Raw genomic sequence first — 14,286 nt, 5'->3', positions numbered from 1 at the left:
ATAAGGAGTTAACTTCAACAAACACTGTTTGTTTATTACTGATCTACACCTGACTCTGACTCCTGACAGCGACCCTGGGCCACTCACTGTTTCTCAGCCTAACCTACCCCACAAGGTTTTTGTGCAGATTAAATGAGGAGGGGGGAGAGCAGCATATGACATCTTGAGCTTTTTGGGGAAGAAAGGTGGGGTAGAAATGCAAGGCAATAAAATAAATAAGACAACTAGACGTTGTGAACTAAATGTCTTTCAAATATTTACTCTCCGCAATTCCAGAATACAAATGTTGTGATGTATTTGCACACTTTGCTTTGAGTAATTAACAACTGTTGTACTCCGGGTCTGTATTTGTTTTTCTCATACTTACCTAAAACAAAAAAATACATTTGCAAAAAGAGAAGCAAGCAGAAGGTACCAGCAGTGCATAACAGAGAAAGCTGTGGTTCCTGGTGCAAGAATTGCAACCGAACGCCAAACACAACCCATTTGGGCTTATGAAAAGCTGAGGGGCTGTGGAGTCTGCTGTAGTTCAAGTGGGCTTGTTAGTGCCATCTAGTGGTTTCCGGTTTTTGGTTTCTGACAGCACAAAGCTGAAAATTCCCAAAGTTCAGGGAGCTTCAATGGTATCTGCCGGGGTCTGTGCTTTTCTTTCCTTGGAAAAATGTCCATTGGCATGAGAGCCAGGCCTTCTAGAGCAGGGGTCAGCAAGCTTTTTCAGCTGTGGGCCGGTCCACCGTCCCTCAGACCATGTGGTGGGCCAGACTATATTTTGGAAAAAAAATATGAACGAATTCCTATGCCCCACAAATAACCCAGAGATGCATTTTAAATAAAAGCACACATTTTGCTCATGTAAAAACACCAAACAAATGAAATACCATGAAAATCCCTGAAACGAGAAGTAAGCGACTAGAAATATTATCTTATAAAATTAAACTAAATAACAAAAATCAAAAAGTTTAAGGGAAAAAATGAGAAAAACTTAGAACTGAACAAAGCCTTAAAGGGATGCCGGCTACAAACCTTGTTTCACTGAACTATTCAGTTTCCTCAGCAGGAAATAGAGAAATCATAAACCTTAAATGACCATTCTACTCATGTATAAACATGCTGATTCACAGACCATCCGCAGGCCAGATTGAGAAGGCGATTGGGCCGCATCCGTCCCCCAGGCCTTAGTTTGCCTACTCCTGTTCTAGACTCCCAGGTGGAAAGAGACAGAAGAAGAGTTTGGATTTGATATCCCGCCTTTCACTCCCCTTCAGGAGTCTCAAAGCGGCTCACAATCTCCTTTCCCTTCCTCCCCCACAACAAACACTCTGTGAGGTGAGTGGGGCTGAGGGACTTCAAAGAAGTGTGACTGGCCCAAGGTCACCCAGCAGCTGCATGTGGAGGAGCAGAGACGCGAACCCGGTTCCCCAGATTACGAGACTACCGCTCTTAACCACTACACCACACTGGCTATCTTGATGATCATTGCTATCTTGATGATCAGAGCAGTGAGGAGCATAAAAGGGCAGTTTGGGCCAACTCACACACACCCGTGCAAAAAAGTGAACGACACCATTAGAGTCAGAGCATCTCAAACCTCTTAACAGCAACGCTGGATGTGGCCATGACTCTGCTGGAGAAGGAACGGCATTAAGAACCTCCCTGCTTTTCCTCCAAGCTTCTGGGATCACAACCAGTTCTCCACAAGCCCTGCGAAGCTTGCGGCTGCCATGATGTGCTTTGCTTTTCAAAACAATTACAGGCCGAGGAAAGCAAATGAGATCAGAGCGGTGTTGTCAAAAGGCATCGAGGCAGAGGACATCTCCAAGGGGACTGAGCTTGACAGTGACTTTTTCTTCCCTCCCTTATCATCGGCTTCTGAGACATTAGCGCTCTCCCTGTTCCCATTGCCCTGGCTGAGGATGAATCAAGTGTTGTCAGTGTCAGATCTCTTTGTTGAAAAAGGGAATTAAAAGGGAGGGAAGAGGGCAAGATTGGAGGGGTTGCAGGAGAATGGGGGAACACTGGTTTGGAAAACCATTTTTGGCTCCAAGATCTGCCAGGCTAAGTTCTCCTTATTCGTGGAAATATCTTCTTCCCATCTACTGAATGTCACAAGTGTCAACCATGTCTTTTTTTCTGTCTTCTTTTGGCAATGTTCTCCCCTATCCCTTGATAGGTCCTGTAATACCCCCAGATAGACCAGATTCAACATGGAACATGTGGGGAACTCTACCTGGGAAGTGGTGTTAATCTCATACAATGGGTCCATTGCCAACTATACTGATGTCCAATTCAGTCAACTCAGGTTTTCATGGCACTCACTAGACTGGGAGGGGGGAAACCTCCCGACTGCAGGCCCATCTTGTCCCCCAAGTTTGGCCCACGAGGCCATTTCCCCCAAGCCATGACTCTCTGTCAATCAGCTGACACCATTGTGATGTCAGCTGATGGGTGGGGCTGAATCACTTGTCAAATTTGGCACACGGGGCGAATCCTGCTAAGGGTTAGATGATCCTTGGGTTCCTTTCCAATACTACAGTTCCATGCCTTCCAACGTTTCTCCAGTAAAAATAGGGACACCCTATTCCATAATAATAATAATAATAATAATAATAATAATAATAATAATAATAATAATTCTAGTATTTATACCCTGCCCATTTGATTGAGCTGCCTGAGCCACTCTGGGCGGCTAGCAACATATATAAAAACATAATAAAACATTAAACATTTTAAAACTTCCCTATATTCCTCTTTTGTCCAACCAGTCCATGACAAGGGGGAATGTTCTGGGTTCAACCTCCAGTATCTGCAAGCTGGGCTTGGAACGCTCCTTGACTGCAACCCTGGAGAGCAACTGCAATACTAAGCTTGATGGACAATGTCCGGGATCAGTATTTATTTACTACGGTATTTCATAAAATTCATATGCCTTAATAGAGCAAGTCCTAAAATTTCAATACCTAGGAGTAATTTTTCAATACAATTTGGGGTGGAAAGCACAAATTCAACACCTCCTTAACAAGGCCAAAACTCTGTCATATGCGCTCCTCCGATTTTTCTTTTCGGATGGAGCTTTGCATGTTCCCTCGGCCCTAAAGGTGTTCAAGGCAAAAGTGGTACCCGTGCTTGCTTATGCTGCCCCGCTCTGGGCTGTGATGACAGACCTTGCTCCTCTTGAGACTCTGCAAAACCAATTCCTACGTCGGCTCCTAATGCTCCCCCTGTGCGTAAGCAACGCAGCCATGCGACTAGAATTGAAGATCGCATCCTTAGAATCTTGCCTGTGGAAGCAAGTCTTCAATTATTGGTTATCATTGTGGCATAGATTACCAGACCATTACCTTGTCCAATGCTTATGGCGAGATGAATTCTCCAGCCTTTGGACTAGTAGAATTCATGCCAAACTCCTGAGCTATGGAATCTCTCCCTTAGATTCCCTAAAACTAGATCAAATCACTGCTCAAAGACTGATCCGCCAAAGACTGGATGACATCGATTTACAGCGAAATTATATGCTGGGGGAAGGTGTTTGTTCGCCCCAGAACATTGGTATCACTTTAACTTACCGCGTTCCATCATACCTCTCCTCCCTTTCGACTGTTGCCCATAGGCTGGCCTTCACCAAAGCGAGGTTTAACGTTTTTCCCTCCAATGTCCTGAGACATAGATTCTCAAAGGGCCAAGCCTCCGCCATGTGCGAATGTGATAAGGAGACGCCAGAGTCGCTTCAGCACATTATGTTCACTTGCCCCTTATTCAAGGTGCCACGGGCAAATTTGTTGGGATCAATCATTCAGAAACTAGAGGGTACCCCACCAAAATTCCACCTTGCCCAAATCTTGCAGGATAAGGATACCCATACGACCCTGAAAGTGGCTAGGTTCCTGGTCGCTGTCCTTACCCAAAAGCGTTGCCAAGGAGCACCGCAAGCTAATTAAGGCGTAGTATGCCATTCCATCTTATAGTATTTTATTGTTATAGTAGTGTTTTAGCGGCTGTTTTTTCCTACGTGCACAAGCTGATATTTATGTCTTGTTTTTATCTGTTTGGGCCTATGGCCGTAATAAACTATTATTATTATTATTATTATTATTATTATTATTATTATTATTATTATTATTTCATATGCCTCTTGATCATAACAAACCCCAAAGCAGTATAGTGCTTCCTGGTTTGATGCAGTAGGACTCTGTGCTAAGAAACCCCCATACCGTATTTTTCACTCTATAAGACACACTTTTTCCCTCCTAAAAAGTAAGGGGAAATGTGTGTGCATCTTATGGAGCAAATGCAGGCTGCACAGCTATCCCAGAAGCCAGAACAGAGAGAGGGATCACTGCGCAGCGATCCCTCTCGCTGTTCTAGCTTCTGGCTTAGCCGCGCGAAGCCTCTTCAGGACAGGGGGAGCCTTCATCCCGCTGCCCTGAAGAGGCTTCATGCGGCTATCCCAGAAGCCAGAACAGCAAGAGGGATCGCTGCGCAGCGAAAGCAGTGATCCCTCTTGCTGTTCTGGCTTCTGGGATTCAGAATATTTTTTTTCTTGTTTTCCTCCTCCAAAAACTGGATGCGTCTTATGGTCTGGTGCGTCTTATAGAGCGAAAAATACGGTATATTTTATGGTGCGACTTTTGGCCAAAAAGCCAGACTTAATAGAGAAATAAAGGACAGGAGGCTCCACTTTTCGCTTACAGTATGTTTTATTTCTCAGTGCATTAAATAAGAAAGTTTTGGTATCTATGGGTTCTTTAATAGTGTCTCCAATAGTACAAAACATTTCATACGCAGTAATGAAACCCATAGCAAATTGGGAGGGTGGGAGAAGATACAATTAACAGCTGGCAGGTCTGAACAGTAATGATGCACGATCTGTAGGCAAAAGCTTTCCAGGTTTCAAAACTGCCCTGCCCACATCAGATTTCCACATCTCAGACCCAAAGCGAGGTCTGCAAGAAGCTGCAACACGAAATTTTGAAAGCAGGCTGCTTTGCGATGGAGAGACCCAAGCTGGCTTTAGTGTCTGCCTGAAACCGGAGATCACTGCTCTAACCGGAGCTGCCTAACCGGAGATCACTGCTCTGATAAACCAATGGAGCTCATGAAACAGGGCGAAAGCTCAATGAACCTTGGGAGCTGAACACCAGCTTGACCACACGGCCAGTTGCAAAGGCAAGGAGTTTACAACAAGACGAGATATTTGCGAACATTTAAAACCACACAGAGATCCGGCCTAAACCGTCTTGCATAGCTCAAAACAGCTCAGAACAAGCTTTGCGGAAATTAATAGCACCCTTCCCGCACGTTTGATTCCACAGCAAACGGCAGGTTTTGTGGACATCCCTGTAAACACTAAAGCAGAAGGGGCAGGTGGCTGCCCCCCCCCTCAAAAAGGATATTGCAGAGATGGAAACATTTGCAAAAATGTTGAGCAAAACGACCAAGGAGCTGGAACAACTCCCCGATATGAGGAAAGCTCGCCATATTTATGACTTTTAGTTTAGGGGGAAAGAGGAGTATGAAATGAGGTTATAGAGATGTTTTTTTAAAAATATACATGGTGTGGAGAGGTATTAGTGCAGTGAAGTGTTTAGTTCATTGAACATGGGAGAGCTGGGTTCAAATTTCCACTCATCCATGTAGCTCACCTAGGACCAGTCACTGCCTCTCAGCCCCAACTATCTTACAGTGGGTGGGGATAATATGAGAGGGAGAACTTGAGCTCCTGGAGAACCAGCAAGGATCTAAATGCAACAAATGTAAGTCTTAGGACAGGCATAAACATAAAGAATGGTATTGACACCCACAAGAGATGAGATGGCAGCCATCTTGGACGGCTTTAAAAGAGGATTAAACCCTTAAAATGGCTTTTCTTATCTTCTTCTTGCACGCTGGGAGCGTACTTGCAGAGGCAAAGAGGAGTGTAGGAATCCCCAGTTATTACTTCTCTCCGACAAAGTGGCATGAGATGGGGGAGGATTTCTGATTTATAGCAGACATCAGGCTTTTTAACCCCTGGCCTGGGACTTATCTTACGGGTTGGAATGCGGCTTTGAGTTCTCAGCTCAAAGAAAGGACCCGAATGTTTAAAATAACTGCATTACTAACAGGGGTAGTCAGTCTTTTAAAAGGGTGTGTGTAAACTCTGGCAGAACCAGTTCCTTATTGGCCTTGCATCCTGAGAGAATGCACTTAGGATCACAGAATTGTAACCTTGGGAGAGTCCCAGAGGGTCAGCCTCTCCAACTGCCTGCAATCACTTTCATTGGTTTGGACTAGTAAATACTGTTGGTTGATAAGCCTAGCTGAAACCGATGAACCAGAATTCCCCTGGTAGGCTCTTTTCACTAGTGCATGCGTTTGCAGGTGCGCTTTCTCCCAATAGATGCGTTTATTTATTTTTTGTAAACACTGGTGGATGAGAGAACTGCCCTGCAGAGTATGGATAAGTGTGGGTTTTGTAGGACGGCTGTGTTTCACTTCTCATACTGTGCGACATCGATAAATTCTGTGTGCAATTCCCCCCCCCCCATCCTGAGTGGAGAGAGAAAGAACTGTGCAAGAAGGAATAGAGCAGTCTGCTTGGTGTGCATGAATTCTCTGGGACTGCACCCTTGCTCATATGTGAAATGAGGAATCTGGGACTCCAGTCACCACCACTGCTCTCCTGGAAAAGCTGAAATGTCTCCTTCCTTTGTTTCTTCATATACTTACATGGCTGTGTTTCATTTTTTCCCCTTTCGAGTTTGCAGGAAGCTTGTTGGGCTGTCTTTCAAACAAACTTTCTGCTAGATCTGTGATTTGTTCTGAAGACTTTCAGGTCTGTCTTGTACTAGTTCCCCGATCAAACGTTTTGGTACCTAATGAAAAACCCACCTAAAATTAAATTGGTACAACAGCCACATCCAGCATGAATTCACAGAATCACAGCTAAATATTCCAGAATGCAGGCGGATTCCACTGCAGACACAAAAGGGTACCTCGGCAAGCAGGGGTCGATGCAAAAGCTTCCATGAAGGTGGAAAATTTGGGCAGCTCTTGCATCAAGAGCACCTTCTAAGAAGTGTCTTTATCACACGTGGCCTTTGGGGTTTCTGGGCATGACTGTGGTCATCTGAGATGGACACTGACACAGGGGCAGAGATAGGGCAATGTAGTAACTGTGAAGTATACATTTTAAAGATCAAATAGAGTTCAAGGAATGCCTTCCTATTCCGACGGGTTGATCCATCCTCCTGTCCTGCAGGGACCTCTGTGCCTAAATCTCTGGAAGATCTTCAGCCCTCGCTGTTGGACCTATCAATAAAAGGGCTCATTACAGTGGGACGCCTCCCAGATGCGAAAAAATACACATATTGCAATTTTGTCTGACATCGGCCCCTGCACAATTTTATTTCAAAAGAGGAAACTTTCATCCTTCAGATGAAGCAAGTTTGTTTCGTTCAGCCTGGACACCGAAATCCACCTCTGAGGGCCTTCTGGCAGTTCCCTCCCTGCGAAAAGTAAGGTTACAGGGAACCAGGCATAGGGCCTTCTTGGTGGTGGCACCCGCCCTGTAGAAATATTTGACTTTTTGTATATGCTGGAAGCTGCCCAGAGTGGTTGGGGCAACCCAGTCAGATGGGTGGATGTCATTTGAAGCAAAATGGTGATGAAAGCTGTACTGATCCAACCAGTGCAAAGAAAGCCTTCTGTGCAAAGCAGACCCACAAAATCAAGTACCCTGGAGGAAAAGGGTTTGAATAAACAGAAACTTTAAACTAGCAGGGCCCACCCTGATCTAGCAGCAGATCTCCAGGGATCCAGGACAGAGTCCTTCCCAGCCCTCACTGGAGCTGCTGGGGTTTGAGCCTGGGATGTTCTGCATGCATGACCAACTTGTCCCCTTGATTTCAGTGGGGTCAAGGCATGGCCAGCTGAAGCTCAATGAGCACATGACGCAACTCAGCTCCCTTATAACCTGGCAGTGGAGACGTTGCAGTCTTTCCCAGTGGCGCCACTGAGGATCAAACCTGCAGCCAGTGGCGCCCCTGAGGATCGAACACTGCGGCCTTCTGCAAGGCAAATCAGACGCTCAGCCCCTGAGCTACGAGCCCTTCCCCAGCACAGCCTCTGCATGCAATTTGTCACTGTGGTTAGACACAATGGATCGGGGCCCTTACTGGTGTCCTATTTCCTTCGGCTCCTTTTCCCTTTGCTCTCGCTGCCGTCCAAAAGCGAGGACAGAATCTGGTTGGAGTGATGCCGCTTGGTTTTCACGTTTGCACGGAGAGGGGCGCCCAGGATCACGTCTTGTCCCGAGCCTGGTTCAACGGAAGACAAAGAATCTGAAAACAAAGGAAAGCCAGGGAGAGGCAGTCAGGCCTGGGGGCCAGATGTGGCCCTCAGGATCTCTCAATGCAGCCCTTGGGATTCTCCTCGGGGCCACCCCACTCACTGGTCCCAACCTAACCCTTCCACAGGCGCTAATGCCTGGCTGGAATGCATCTCTGAACTGTGGCAATGCCTCAATGGAGAGAGATGTAATGTGGCAGGAATTGAGAGAAAGAAACCTCTTTTGCACAGTTTCAGAAGCTTACTGTACTGAAGGTAAGCATCATAGCCTTTGCATATCATCCACTTTTGCTTCTAGCCCTGCCCACCCTCTGCATGCAGTTTTTCCCACCCTCCAGCAAGGGAATTATTATTATTATTTATCATTACTATTTATTAATTACATTTCTAGACTGCCCTTCACCCAATGATTGAAAACGTGTTTGTATTTATTTATATCCCTTCTTTTTTCCTGGCCTGGGACTCAAAGCAGCTTACGCAAATTAAAACAAGGCAGAAAGCTAAAAACTTATCAAAGATCATGCTTTAAAAAGTGATTAATCTGTAACAGGATTAAAACAATAGAAAAACAAATCTATTAAAATACAGATAACAAAAACAGCACAGCACTCTTGAAAGCCCTTTCCTTAAAAAAACAGTCTACTCCCAAAGCCTGTCGGAATAAAACAGTCTTCACTTGTCGGTGGAAGAATAAGGAGGGAGCCTGTCTGGCGTCTCTAGGGAGGGAGTTGCAGAGTCTGGGAGCAGCCACCGAGAAGTCTTGCTTTCCGTGATCTGTGAGCTACTAGGAGAGCCTTTTCTGATGGAAGAGCTACATCAATATTATTCAATCAAAGGAGCCTCTCCTCTCTCCCCATAAGGCAAAGCTGAGCAGAACATTTCCCCATCACTCACCATGGATTCCAATCATATGCTCTAAAATTAACACCCTCTCTGCTAAAATCTTCAGGGCCTCCCGAAGCTGCTGGACACCTTCGCCCTACAAAGGAGAGGAGGTCTGGGTTGATGGAGGCAAAGCACTGGTTCATGCATTCAAGGGACACCCGTTCCTTAGGGAAATTGCAACCACCCTGCTTAGGCTTCTTCCTTCCTTACTAAAACAGCCAACTTGTATCTGGACTGTACCACTGCAGACGGGGGGGGGGGGGGCATGACATGGTAGAGCATATATAGATTGTTGATAATCTATATATCCATGCACACTAGGGAGAAGGGAAGGCTGTCTTCGGTATAGGTCTCTAGAGTATGTCCTTAGGACTCCCGCCTGCACAACTCTCAGTTAACAATGGTTAATTAACAGCTAGCAGCTTGAAACCTGGCATTGCATGGAAATTGCAGTTTTGAAAGGTTGTGTGTGTCATCTTGACTCAAAATGGCACTCAAATGTGTCCAAGCATAGGTGAAAACCTATTCACCCATGGTTCAAAATTTGGTCATGATATCTTAGGTAAAGATAAAGGTAAAGGGACCCCTGACCATTAGGTCCAGTTGTGGCCGACTCTGGGGTTGCGGCGCTCATCTCGCTTTATTGGCCAAGGGAGCCGGCGTACAGCTTCCGGGTCATGTGGCCAGCATGACTAAGCCCCTTCTGGAGAACCAGAGCAGCGCATGGAAACGCCGTTTACCTTCCCGCTGGAGAGGTACCTATTGCACTTGCACTTTGACGTGCTTTCAAACTGCGAGGTTGGCAGGAGAAGGGACAGAGCAACGGGAGCTCACCCCGTCGCAGGGATTCGAACCGCTGACCTTCTGATCAGCAAGTCCTAGGCTCTGTGATTTAACTCACAGCGCCACCCGCGTCCCCCTGATATCTTAAGAAGCATCCAAATGCATAGAGAACAAGCGACTTTTCAAAATATACAGCAGATTATTGGGTGGTTGTTGTTTTTTAGCATTGCCATTTTCAGAGAGTTAGTGTTGCCTGGCCATTCTAGATTCTTATGTTTTCGGCCATTAAAATGTATCTCTTCTGGGATCTACTTTAGCTGCAAGGCACCTCACAGGACTTTGCATACACAATACATAAAGGACCACAAGGCAAATCCTACGATATTAAGGAGCCTTCGCCAACGTGGTGCCCTCTGGAGGTCAGCTCCCATTGGCGAGAGCCAGCAACAGCGCAGCTGCGCAGCCTGATGGAAGTTGTAGTCCACAACCTCTGGAGAGCATCAGGCTGACGAAGGCAGATCTTAAATACCTACTTGCAAGGGAAAGGGGGAGAGTGTAGCAACAATAAAGAACTGGTTGTGCTCTTACATCTGCGCCTTTGTCTCCTTCGTCACCTTTTTTACCGGGTTCCCCCTAAAAAAGCAAAGAACACCGGGAAAGAATGAGGAACAGAAGCAGAAGAAGAATCCCAGTCGCTAACTAGGGGGTGTTTCAAACAAACTGTTTACTGAACACTGAGCCTGATTTGTTTGCAAGGGGAACTGATGGTGTTAGCTGTTTGGGTGAGTTTTTGCTTTGATTTGTTGGTGGGGAGGCTAGCAAGAGTTATCCCGCACTCCCAAACCGGCTTTTATTGCAAGTGGATCCAACTGGGAGATAGTGATAGTTTACATGCGTTGCCACAAGGGAACTCCTTGACTTTCATAGAACTTCCTTTGAAGCAAATGGTTGTGGGTGGCAGATTTTGCACAGGGATAGCTGATACTAGCATGCTCCCCCAGGAGGCAGTGCTGACCACCAACTTGGATGGACTGGACAAATTCTGAGGTGGAGGGTGGGGGATAAGGCTATCTGTGGCTATTAGCCATGATGGCTCTGCTCTGCCTCCATGGTTAGAAGATATTAGAAATATGCTGGAGATATAACGAGGTAGAGGGTACGTTTTATCATACGTGGTGGACTTGTAAAAGGGTAAAAGAGTATTAGGAAATGATACATAATGAATTGAAAAAAATGTTTAGAAGTACATTTCCATAAAAACAACAAACCAGAATCGTTGGGGATAATTCAGAGGGAAATTGCCAGGTGTCAAAAAAGACTATTTTTGTATGCTACTACTATGGCCCGTGTTTCGCTAGCTCAAAAATGGAATATGAGCGAAGTCCTAACCAAAGAAGAACGGCAACTTCAACTAATGGAATAAGCTCAACTTACAGATTTAACATATAGAATAAGAGAAGAAGAAGAATATAGCGTTTAAAGAAGACTCGGAAATGTTTACTGGTTATATGGGTGAAAATTGTGTGCATTTAAAAATGCTGGTAGCATTAAGATAAATTCAACAGTGTAAATAAGTTTTGATGGTGTAACAATGGATTACTGAATGGCTTAGTTCGTTTAAATTATGTGCGATCAAAGAAGGACTCGATGGGCCACTGGTCTGATCCAGCAGGGATCTTCTTAGGTTCTTATCATCCCTGATCATTGGTCATGCTGGCCGGGGCTGATGGGAGAGACAACTGGGGGGCCCAAAGTTCCCCATCCCTGGTTTCCTTGCAGTTGCCAAGCAAGGCCACCCAAATACATGAATGAAGGAGGAACCAGGTGATTTGCCATGCATGGACGTGAAGGTGAACTCACCCTTTCTCCTCGATCTCCTTTGGAGCCTTTTGTTCCGGGCTGTCCAGGAGAACCAGGCATGCCCTGCAGGGAAGAAAGAGAAGGGAGTAGCCACCGAGTGTAGGAATGCTTTGCTCCCATACAATATCTTGTGCAGTGGAACAAGACCTTGATCTGGGAGCGGTTAGAACTTCAGAAAAAGCAGTCCTCTCTTGAAAGGTATCTTCTGTTTATTAGGCAAACCTGCCCCACACCTGATGTCGCATGGGATAGCAACGAGGGGCAGGTGGGCGTGGTTCAGCCTGGTGGGCCAAAGGAGGGGAAAGAACCATGGGCTGGAGGTTCCCAACCCCTGAGATAAGACCTTGGGCCTTTGGGAATGTGAGTGGGGTTGAGGCAGGAGAAATAAGGCGGTTAGAAGATTGCCACCGTTTTCATCTGAGAGAGAGCTGGTTTGCCTACCTGCAGCCCAGGTGCGCCAATAGGTCCCAGGGCCCCTTTGGGACCTGAAGATCCAGGTGGCCCTAGTTGGGGGGAGAAAATAGATCATCAGCTGAGAATATTAGGAGCTAATCTGGATTATCAGCACAAGAAAGTATAGGATATGGCCTTACTTGAACAACTGGCATTCGGATTAAGAATCCTTAGAGGCCAAAGCAAAAAAGATAAATTCTATTTTGGTATGGCATGACTCTCCTTTTGTTCTTAAAAGACATTGGGTTATAGCCAATGCTAGTCGTATTCAGAGCAGACCCACTGAAATCGATGGGTACAACTATCCTAGGTCTATTAATCTCAGTGAATGAAATCTACTCTGAATGGAACATACAGTGGTATCTCGAGTTACAAACACCTCGGGTTACAAACACTTCAGGTTACAGACTCCGCTAACCCAGAAGTAATAATAATAATAATATTTTTTTATTTATACCCTGCCCTTCCTGGTTCAAAAAACCGGGCTCAGGGTGGCTAACAACAAATTTAAAACACTTAATTGATGCAACAAAAAACAGCATAACAGTATAAAATGTGAATAACAATAAATTCAGAATTCCAAAATCAATTTAGGGGGAAAATTCATCCAATAAACATTAGATGATCACCAGGGCTAGCTGGCTAAATTAGTCCTATCTGGGCCAGCGAGGAGACCAGGGGAGAATTAACTGTGGGATCCCAGAGCGGGTAATCTTCATAAAAAGGGGAGGTGGAGGAAAGGAAGGGGAATAAAAGATCAGTAGTACCTTGGGTTAAGAATTTTACCTCAGGATGAGAACAGAAATCATGCGGTGGCAGCAGGAGGCCCCATTAGCTAAAGTGGTACCTCAGGTTAAGAAAGGTTTCAGGTTAAGAACAGACCTCCGGAACGAATTAAGTTCTTAACCCGAGGTACCACTGTAGTTGGATAGAACCCAAAGCGCTCTAAGTAGAGGAGAATAGCCAATGGCCTATCTAGCCCAGCATGCTGTTCTCACAGTGACCAGCTGTGAAGTCAGAACATAGCCATCATGACTAGTAGCCATTGAAGAAAGCCGGCTTCCTGGATACTTCCTGGATAATACTTTACACATGGACAGCAACACCCAGCTAACCCTCTCGCATTCATCTCTGGAGATCTGCACAACCCACCAATTCTATTTTATTTTTGCTTTGGCCTTTGACCTTTGACCTTTCCCAGCTCCAGAATCGGAAGTTTGCAACTCTGGGCGAGAAATTCTCTCCGTGTGTCTTTTTTTTTTTCTAACAAGGAAGCGTTTTATTTTTTTAAAGAGCGTCTTCCTGGCATGGAGCTGAAGTGCTTGGCAGAATGAGAACACTCATTTGAACATATCTACTTGTTATGCGGCATTGTTAAGGAGATGTCTCCTAATGGCTTTATCCCACTTAGGGAGTGTGTGGGTGGGGGGATTATAATTTCTTCCAGACGCCGACTATTAATTACACTTGCAGTTCGTCGGGGAGAGGGGGGGGGGACGGATGAGGACTCCTTCCAAACTCAGCTTTTAATTGTTTCGGATGAAACCCCCACAAGCATCAGGCACCCACCAGGGCAATTGAATCAGCCTCCATAATTAATGCAGCCCTCATATATCAAAGTCAGGGATGAAATGAAATGAAGTCTAAATGGATGAATGTGGTAATAAGAACGGTGGGGGGGGGGACTGGGGGCCCTCTTGCGCTCTTGACGGGAGGTCATTTCTGAGTGCCTCTCATGTAAAACCACTTAACACTTTTTCCTTCTTTAAATCAACATTTTTTTAAAAAAAATGGAAGTGCAGGCTCAAGTCTAATAGCTGGGATTCTTCGTAGAATTGTAGAGTTGGAAGGAATCCCACGGAGTAATCTAGTCCATGCTCCTGCAAAGCAGGAATCTCAGCTAAAGAATCCATGGGAGTGCCTGGTTTCGTGGTTCCGGCGGCTGTCCCTGTTGCTTCCCACTTCCTGAGCCCACCTCTT

The 14,286-nt window shown here is 45.6% G+C and overlaps 1 protein-coding gene and 1 long non-coding RNA gene across 4 annotated transcripts in view; both read right to left on the bottom strand.

Moving 5' to 3' along the window:
• Nucleotides 1–1,572: 1,572 nt before the first annotated feature.
• Nucleotides 1,573–2,362, bottom strand: LOC308574446. The gene is made up of 2 exons (XR_014002503.1): nucleotides 2,223–2,362; nucleotides 1,573–1,942 (listed from the first exon to the last, which is right to left on the bottom strand). It is a non-coding gene; the product is annotated as an uncharacterized lncRNA (long non-coding RNA).
• Nucleotides 2,363–5,053: 2,691 nt separating this feature from the next.
• Nucleotides 5,054–14,286, bottom strand: part of COL26A1 (collagen type XXVI alpha 1 chain) — a 96,254-nt gene continuing 87,021 nt past the window's right edge. For 2 of the 3 annotated variants that reach the window (XM_081173102.1, XM_081173103.1), the window contains exons 9-14: nucleotides 12,295–12,356; nucleotides 11,854–11,916; nucleotides 10,582–10,626; nucleotides 9,220–9,304; nucleotides 8,154–8,318; nucleotides 5,054–7,287 (exon numbers count right to left, since the gene is read on the bottom strand). In XM_081173102.1, the coding sequence (XP_081029228.1) occupies nucleotides 8,161–8,318; nucleotides 9,220–9,304; nucleotides 10,582–10,626; nucleotides 11,854–11,916; nucleotides 12,295–12,356 (413 nt within the window). In that variant the 3' untranslated portion in view covers nucleotides 5,054–7,287; nucleotides 8,154–8,160. The remainder of the gene's footprint in view (nucleotides 7,288–8,153; nucleotides 8,319–9,219; nucleotides 9,305–10,581; nucleotides 10,627–11,853; nucleotides 11,917–12,294; nucleotides 12,357–14,286) is intronic. The other variant, XM_081173104.1, reaches the window with a different exon arrangement.

The sequence above is a fragment of the Podarcis bocagei genome, assembly GCF_964188305.1.
Source record: "Podarcis bocagei genome assembly, chromosome: 15".
NCBI classification, from domain to species: Eukaryota; Metazoa; Chordata; class Lepidosauria; order Squamata; family Lacertidae; genus Podarcis; species Podarcis bocagei.
The sequence above is the reverse complement of the archived record's forward strand: the minus strand, read 5'-3'. Positions and strand labels throughout refer to the sequence as shown.